The sequence below is a fragment of the Sceloporus undulatus genome, chromosome 2 (assembly GCF_019175285.1).
Source record: "Sceloporus undulatus isolate JIND9_A2432 ecotype Alabama chromosome 2, SceUnd_v1.1, whole genome shotgun sequence".
NCBI classification, from domain to species: Eukaryota; Metazoa; Chordata; class Lepidosauria; order Squamata; family Phrynosomatidae; genus Sceloporus; species Sceloporus undulatus.
The window spans coordinates 11,004,477-11,013,638 of NC_056523.1; the positions used below are offsets into that span (position 1 = coordinate 11,004,477).

The following is a 9,162-nucleotide window of genomic DNA, read 5'->3' on the forward strand; positions in this document are numbered from 1 at the left end:
GGGCAAGCCGGGTTAGGACATGGATGGGGAGACACAACGGATAAAGCTTCTCAGAAATATATTACAGTATTCTGAACATCATTATATTTTGATATATATATAATAATAAATATCTCACATATTAATTATCTATCTCTATCTATCTATCTGATATTGTTATATGTGTATATCTGTATACACACACATTTCAGAAAAATATATATTAAAATAATTTTCTTTTATTAATATATATATTTATTTAGTTATTTTGTGTGTGTATATATATTATATACCACACACATAATATTTCAGACTCATATCTATTTATTAATATTATATTTCTTATTGTATACATTTCAGAATATACTTATATTAATATATATATATGAATCTATTTATTTTATATTAATATGATTAATATATATTATATTCTCATATATATATGTGTGTGTGTGTGTGTGTGTAGAATAATAGAGTTGCAAGAGACCCCAAGGGCCATCCAGTCTAACTCCCTGCCATGCAGGAAATCACAATCAAAGCATCCCCAACAGATGGCCATCCAGCCTCTGCTTGAAGACCTCCAAAGAAGGAGACTCCACTACACTCTGAGGGAATTTGTTCCACTGTCGGACAGCCCTTACTCTCAGGAAGTTCCTCCTAATGTTGAAGTGGAATCTCTTTTCCTGGAGCTTGCATCCATTGCTCCGGGTCCTAGTCTCTGGAGCAGCAGAAAACAATCTTGCTCCCTCCTCAATATGACATCCCTTCAAATATTTAAACAGGGCTATCATATCACCTCTTAGCCTTCTTTTCTCCAGGCTAAACATCCCCAGCTCCCTGAGTCGTTCCTCATAGGGCATGGTTTCCAGACCTTTCACCATTTTAGTCACCCTCCTTTGGACACGCTCCAGTTTCTCAATGTCCTTTTTGAATTGTAGCTCCCAGAACTGGACACAATATTCCAGGTGAGGCCTGACCAAAGCAGAATATAGTGGCATTATTACTTCTCTTGATCTAGACACTATACTTTTATTGATGCAGCCAAAAATCGCATTGGCCTTTTTAGCTGCCGCATCACGCTGTTCACTCATGTTCAACTTGTGGTCTACTTGGACTCCTAGATCTCTTTCACTCGTACAGTAGTCTCGTTCAGCCAGGTGTTGCCCATCCTATATCTGTGCATTTCATTTTTCCACCCTTAATGCAGTACTGTACCTTACATTTTAACATATTGAAATTCATTGTGTTAGCTTTGGTCCAGCTTTCTAATTAAGGTCCTTTTGAATTTTGACCCTGTCCTCTGGAGTATTAACTATTCCTCCTAATTTGGTGTCATCTGCAAATTTGATGAGTATACCCCCAATTTAGTCCTTCAAGTCATTGATAAAGATGTTGAATAGCACTGGGCCCAGGACAGAGCCCTGTGGGACCCCACTGGTCACTTCTCTCCAGGATGAAAAAGAGCCATTGTTGAGCACCCTTTGCCTTCAGTCGGTTAACCCATTACAAATCCATGTAACAGTGACTTTGTCTAGCCCACATTTTACAAGCTTATTTGCAAGAATGTCATGGGAAACCTTGTCAAAAGCCTTACTGAAATCAAGATATACTATATCCACAGCATTCCCTTCATCTAACAAGGTGGTAATTTTATATATATACACTTCAGAATATAGTCTTCTGAAATATGTATTTATATTCTTCTCTTGAAATACCATAGGCTTCACAAATAACTTCATTTGCTTAACTTTAGCAAGTGGCAGCACCATAGGGCTTTGGGCAATTGCTCTGGGTTCACATATCATGGGGAGCCCCTGACACAAGACTGAGTGGCTTGACTGCTTCTCATTCTCCTTAATGCTTGAGTCTGAAGACTCATATCTCCCTGTGTGGACCCAAGTTTTAATACCATCAGGAGATGAGTCCCACCACTGTCACAGCCCCATTGCATGACAGCTACTCCAGGGCTACTCCTAAGTGGGGAATTCCAACAGGAGACTAGCTTTTCCTGCTTTTAATGCTGTTCGATCTTTTGATTCAGATCCAAGGGATCTTTTAACAGGGAGTGTGTGCTGGACTTCAGTTCTCAATTACATTTGAAATCTTTTAAAAATGCTTTCAAATTAATGTTGTTTTATTAAAAGAAAAGAATCAATAGCTTTTCCCTTTTATAATTATTGCATTTTCATCTATGTCATGGCTTGGCTTCCATGTTGGGACAAAAGGTAGGATATAAATAAAATTAAGCCTGTCACAGGAAGCCATGAACTCAGTGCTTTTGACTGAGACCAGAGATGTGTTAGTGTCTACATGCTATGAATGCCAACTATGACAACCAACTACCCAACTGCATCCTACCTTATGTGAAAGAGGTCACTTTCTAATCTACGCAAAAGATTAGATGGTGCTGAAGAAGTCCAATGTTCAGCTATTCCTCTCTAGTTACTCTGTTGCTGACATCAAAGTGACATATAGTCCCAAAAGCTCTTTCATATGAGTTCTTGCGAGCGTGACCTGCTTTTCATTGCTGACGTTCTCATGAAGGAGGCATCCACCCGAAATGGGCCTATTATGAACTTTGTTCAGCATCAGGAGTTTTCCCTCACTTATTCTCCTGTTGCTAAGTCTTGGAAATTGCCAGTTTTCAGCTAAGAATTTTTAAAGGGAGACTCCCAGGTGAAACAACGGGAAGTGACAATGCACACACAAATAAAGCAAGGATAAATTTTATTGAAAGCTCATTAAAACATGTGAAAAAAGCAACAGAAGACGATAAAACAGTGAATACAGAATACATGGGATTAAAAATACTAGTAATAAAGAAGAAATGACAATGGAAGCAGTTATAATGTGAATAGAAAATAAACAATGAAAAAACACTAAATGAAGTATCATAAGCTATATCTAAAAGAGAGAAAAATCTATAGATGAATTCCAATCAAACTATAATACAGAATTATTAAGACATTGTCAGTTATACTACAATCTCATCTTTTTCTGCCTTCCTCTTACCCGTTTTCCATTCCTTTTCATCATGAAAGCTAAGGAACTGCTGGATATATGGTATTAGACTAGGTGCTACAGCACTGTATGAAATACCAAATATAAAATCTATACATTGAAAGACACAAAAAGATAGAACAGTCTCTGAAGATAAGAATAGAGTAATTGACAAAGCCACCCTTCTAGAAATTGGCAGCCTCAACACCTCATTTATTGTTGGGTCAATCCTGTATACGCTTATTCAGATGCAAACATGCACAAGATTGCAAATCAAAATTTTTTAGAACCAAATTGAAAACATCTCTATCTGGCTTGAGTTGGTCAGGATCTCCTGATGCAATGGCTCAAGAAAATCACACACGTAACTTCCAGTAAGTAGAAATCTCAAAATGACACAAGAACTGAGAAACAGCAAAGGTGGTGGTGAGGATATACAGTAACTGGACTCTCTACTCTGCCTTGCTTGGTGCATGGAAATGAAGTTCTAGATTAGTGGGAGACAAAAATTACACAAACAGTTTTCAGTTACTTCAGTGTCTGATGTATCTCTTGTCTCTTCCCTCCAATGCCCATTGTACTGTTGCCAAAATTTAGTGTAGACTGGCAGCATAAGAGCTGATATTTCCTTTGCAAAAAAGGTGAGCAAGGGGGGAAACATGCATTATTTTACAGCAGAATTGGAAACATAGCAGCAGGATTCTCCTCCCAAATATGATAAACATCTTGTGTGCCTTGCCTTCAGATGAAACTGTGTCCTTTTCATTGCTGCCAACTAATATGCCTGATGGCTCCTGGACCTTAGGAGGATCCTGGTGGGACACCACCCACTTAATGGGATATCTCATAAGAATGCATTTTCTAACTGCCTCTCATATTGTCTGCTGTCATGGTTTGAGGAAACATCTGTGGAAACAGCAGGCTCCGGGCACCTAGAAATTTCTCTTGAATCCAGTTCTTCCTTCACCCTTTCCATCCAATGTAAATGTTGTGCATCTGAGGCTGTGAGAGTGTGACTTGCCCAAGGTCACTCAGCGAGTTTCATGGCTGAGCTGGGAATTTAACTGTGGTCTTCAGAGTCCTTTTCCATTCCTAGTCTTCTTCTGATCTCTTGCTGCAGTCCCCATTCTGGTTTGATCCAAGGGAACTCTTTTACTGTTTCAATTTCCTCACTGTCTAGGTTGGATTTTGTGTCAATCTTCAGTGGTCATTATTTTTATGTTTAGCAGTAAGCCTGCCTTTGCACTTTCAATTCCAGCTCAACATTAGGAGGAACTTCCTAACAGTAAGAGATGTTCGACAGTGGAAGACATTCCCTGGGAGAGTAGTGGAGTCTCCTTCTTTGGAGGTTTTTAAACAGAGTCTGGATGGCCATCTGTTGAGGGTGCTTTGATGGTGAGTTCCTGCATGGCAGAGGGTTGGACTAGATGGCTCTTGGGTCTCTTCCAACTCTCTGATCTCTGATCTTCTTTAGTAGCTGTGGCATATGCATACTGAATTATGTCTATAGGATTATGTATGCTGTTATTGGATTTAAAATCTCCATCAAGCCAAGCAACATAACTAGTGGTGAGGGATGATGTGAACTGTAATTCAACAACAGCTGGAATAACACCAGGGTTATTGCCCCAAAGTTTTTTCTCCCTAGATCTTGGACTGACCCTACTCCTGAATTCTGCTCATCTGACGCACTCTTTTGCAGCCAGTTTACATCTTCAGAGAGCCCAAGACACAGCATCTCAGAGGCCTATTGCTGATTTAATTTGCATATCCCTTTACACCAAGGGAATCATCTGTTGCACCCAGACACTTGTGGCTTGATTCTTTAGGAACTGATAACTTCCAGGAGTTGCTCAATTTCTGTTCCATAGGTCCTCTCATTAGATAAGGCTGGAACATCAATCTGGATACCAACAATTCCTGAGGATCATTACTTATTGGAGGCATGGACTCCTTGTTTAAGGAGTCCTCTTCCAGTAGGGCAATGAGACTCAAAGATGCAGTGCATGCCTTGGGAGGATGCCTGGATTTAGGCTTTGTCTTCAGAAACTCAGGTAGCACTGATGGCTCTAAGGATTTGATCCAGTTCAGATGCATATATGGTTTCACTCCTAGAACTCAAAATTTCACAGATCCTTAGATTAATGAAAATTTAGCAATGTCATACTGTTATCTGTTCTCCTGAATGCTGGAAGAACTTTCCCGAGAACATTTGTTTGTTTTTTAATAAAAAATTCTCTGTGTGTTCCTTGAGATATAACAACTTTCTCTTTCATTGAAGAACTTTCAACATTACATGCCTTTGTATAGTCTTCCCCTGTGTGGGTTCCTTGTGTGATATTCTTAGGTGTAGACTTTGGGCTTTCCCATATTCAATGTATTTATATGGTTTCTCCCGTGTAGATTCTTAGATGAAAGAAAAGGGTAATATTTAAAGGGAAGCACATCCCACACTCCATGTATTTGTGTGGTTTCTCTTCTTTGTACGTGGAGATACAGACTTTGACTGTGAATGAAGCTCTTTCCACAGATTATGAGTTTATACAGTTTCTCCCATGTGGGTTTTTTGATGAACAATAAGTTTCCCTTTTTCACTGAAACTCTTTGCCTGCTATGCATTTATATGGTTTCCCCTCATATGCACCCTTTGATGTCTATTGAGATTTCCTCTACCACTGAAACTCTTTCCACACTCAATGCATTTATATAGGTTCTCTCCTGTGTGGCTTCTTTGATGTAAAGAAAGGCTAGAACTTGCACTGAAGTTCTTTCCACACTCAATGCAATTAAATGGTTTCTCCCCTGTGTGGATTCTTTGATGCACAGTAAGGCTTGCACTGTGTCTGAAGCTCCTTTCACACTCTGTACACTTATAAGGCTTCTCACCTGTGTGGATTTTTTCATGGATAGTACGACCTCCGCTATTAGTGAAGCTCTTTCCACATTCTTTGCATTGATATGGTTTCTCTCCCGTGTGGATTCTTTGATGGACAGTAAGACTTCTTTTAGTACTGAAACTCTTTCCGCACTCCATGCATTTATATGGTTTCTCCCCTGTGTGGATCCTTTGATGTACGGAAAGACTATGACTATGACCGAAGCTCTTTCCACATTCCATGCATTTATATGGTTTCTCTCCTGTATGGCTTTTTAGGTGTGATGAAAGATGCTGACTTTGTCTGAAGCTTTTCCCACACACAGTGCATTTATATTGTTTCTCACCTGTGTGGATTCTTAGATGTGAAGAAAGGCTAGTACTTAAACGGAAGCTACTTCCACACTCAACACACTTATGTGGTTTTTCTCCTGTATGAATTCTTTGATGTGCTCTAAAACTTCCACTGTTACTGAAGCTCTTTCCACATTCCATGCATTTGTATGGTTTCTCCCCTGTGTGGATATTTAAATGTGTAGAAAGGTGTGCCCTTTGTCGGAAGCTCTTTCCACACGTCATGCATTTAAATGGTTTCTCCTCTGTGTGAGTTCTTTGATGCACAGTAAGTTTCCCTCTTTCACGGAAGCACCTTCCACACTCTGTGCATTTATATGGTTTCTCTCCTGTGTGGATTCTTTGATGTGTAGAAAGTGCTTGACTTTGACTGAAGCTCTTTCCGCATTCCATACATTTATATGGTTTCTCTCCTGTGTGGATTCTTTGATGTGAAGAAAGGCTAGTACTTAAACGGAAGCTACTTCCACACTCTATGCACTTATGTGGCTTTTCTCCTGTATGGATTCTTTGATGTGCTATAAAACTTCCACTATTGTTGAAGCTCTTTCCACACTCCTTGCACTGGTATGGTTTCTCCCCTGTATGGGTTCTTTGATGTGAAACAAGGCTATTGCTTAAACGGAAGGTCTTTCCACACTCCATACATTTATATGGTTTTTCACCAGTATGCAGTTGTTGATGTTTAGTCAGACTGCCAGAATCACTGAACCTCTTTCCACACTCCAGGCACTTATACGGTTTTTCTCCAGTGTGGGTTCTTTGATGGATAGTAAGGTTGCTGTTTATACTGAAACTCCTTCCACATTCTGTGCATTTATATGGCTTCTTACCTGTGTGGATTCTTTGATGGATAGTAAGACCTCCACTATTACCAAATGTCTTTCCACATTCTGTGCATTGGTATGGTTTCTCTCCTGTATGCATCCTTTGATGTTTAGTAAGACTTCCTCTATCTTTGAAACTCTTTCCACACTCCATGCATTTATATAGTTTCTTGCCTGTGTGGGTCCTTTGATGTGAAGGAAGACTATCCGTTTCACTGAAACACTTTTGAGACTCCATGAATTTATATGGCTGTTGCTTCTCCTCTGTTTGTTTACTATTGATTGAATAATTGTTGGGAGTTTTCTCAAAAAGTGAACACTTTTTGTTTTCTCACTTTGCTGGATAAGAGGTTCATGGACATCAGCACAGAGAAATGGTAGGCCTTCTCACCCTACTCTGATTGTGAGTTCCTGCATAGCAGGGGGGTTGGACTGGATGGTCCTTGTGATCTCTTCCAACTCTATGTTTCCATGATCCTACGATTAGCCTGGTTTTCTCATGTCCACCTGATTAACTTTCATTTCCCAAACCTTTTACTCGTTTCTTCCCTGCTTGCTTCCAACAGATTCACAGATGGCTACTTAAAAGTTCTTGCTGTTTTTCTCATCATCTGTTTAGGATGAAAAAAAGAAAAGAAAATCCTATTATTAAACAAGTTCTGTTTTGTGAGTACGGGGTGGAAAAAAAAGCCTGAAGGTGGACCTGAAAAGAAAAAGAATGGAATGTGTTTGAGGAGGTATGTGGAGAATTCTTCCTGCTACCCAGTCTCAATCCTACACTGTTTAGCTGTACTGCATGATCAATGTTCTAAAGTCATGCCTTAGGGAGAATTTTTTTCCCTGTATCTATTTTTCCATAACCTAACCTTTTGGAATCTTCTCAAGAACAACAAAATATAAACAGACTAAAACTGGATGAAAACTAGGCTAGTTGGAGGAGAGCAATTTCACTTAGCATCCATTTCCTCCTTGCCTCTAAGACCCTATGTGTTGTGAATTTTTAAATATGGTAGTTTGAAAATGTGGGAAATTAAACCCCAATTTATCTTATGAGGGGAACCATTTGAGAGAACTGTGATACAGAACCATGAGGCATCACCTAAAGGAAATAAATTTTTAAAAACACTTTTCAAATTACCTCAGTCATGCTCTGTGTGGAGTAAAAGTAACAGTCAGGGTACATAGACTGGCCATCCACTTATACATTAGTATTGCTACAGTGTAAGAAATACCATAATTTCCCAGCGGAGAAGGTGAGATGCTCCTGAGAGTTGGATTGCTCTTCCCATTTCAATACTACTCTAATGTGACTTTATGGAACTCTTTGGTCCAGATCCAGGAGATCTACAACTACCTCCCCAAGGACTGCCATCGTTAACTTATTTTGACTAGCTTTGCACATGTACAATGTGGATGTGCACGTGCAAAGGTATGACTTCCAAACTGTATAAGAAACTTAAAGAAATGTATTATAAAACTGCCATAAAATCAATATGAATAGGAGTCAGAAGGTTCAGTCACTTTAACCAAGTTTGTTGTCATTGTATGCTTTCAAGACATTTCCAACTTATTGCAACCCTAAGGTAACCCTATCATGGGGTTTTCTTGGGAAGATTTGTTCAGAGGGGCTTTACCATTGGCCTTGCTCTGAGGTTGAAGGGTGTGACTTGGCAATGGCTTACATGTTTGAGGGAGATTTGGATACTGGACACCAGAGTCACAGTCCAACACTAAAACCATTAGGAGAAAAATTATTTATACATTTCATTTGATTAAATAGCTCTATTGGCTAAGATGATAGGATGGCTTACAATAAAATAAGTTTAAAATAATAAATAAGGATAATTTTAAAGGCTAAAAATATATGAAATCATTTATCAATTAAAAACTAGATAATTTAAAACCAGTTAAAACAATTTAAAATAGTGCAAATACAACACATGTGCAGCATGGATAAATTAAATTAGAATCATAGTATCAGAGTTGGAAACGAGCATAAGAGTCATCCAGTTCAACCCCCTGCCATGCAGGAACTCACAATCAAAGCATCTCTGACCGATGGCAATCCAGCCTCTGTTTAAAGACCTCCAAAGGAGTCTCTATCACACTCCAAGGGAGCATCTTCCA

The 9,162-nt window shown here is 39.1% G+C and overlaps 1 protein-coding gene across 2 annotated transcripts in view; it reads right to left on the reverse strand.

Moving 5' to 3' along the window:
- The window catches only part of LOC121921883 (zinc finger protein 420-like), a 28,138-nt gene that overhangs the window by 12,183 nt on the left and 6,793 nt on the right, over positions 1 to 9,162 (reverse strand). The window contains exon 1 of one of the 2 annotated variants that reach the window (XM_042450577.1): positions 5,624 to 9,100. In XM_042450577.1, coding sequence (XP_042306511.1) covers positions 5,624 to 7,273 — 1,650 coding nt within the window. In that variant the 5' untranslated portion in view covers positions 7,274 to 9,100. Of the gene's footprint in view, positions 1 to 4,314; positions 9,101 to 9,162 lie in introns of those variants that run through there. The other variant, XM_042450576.1, reaches the window with a different exon arrangement.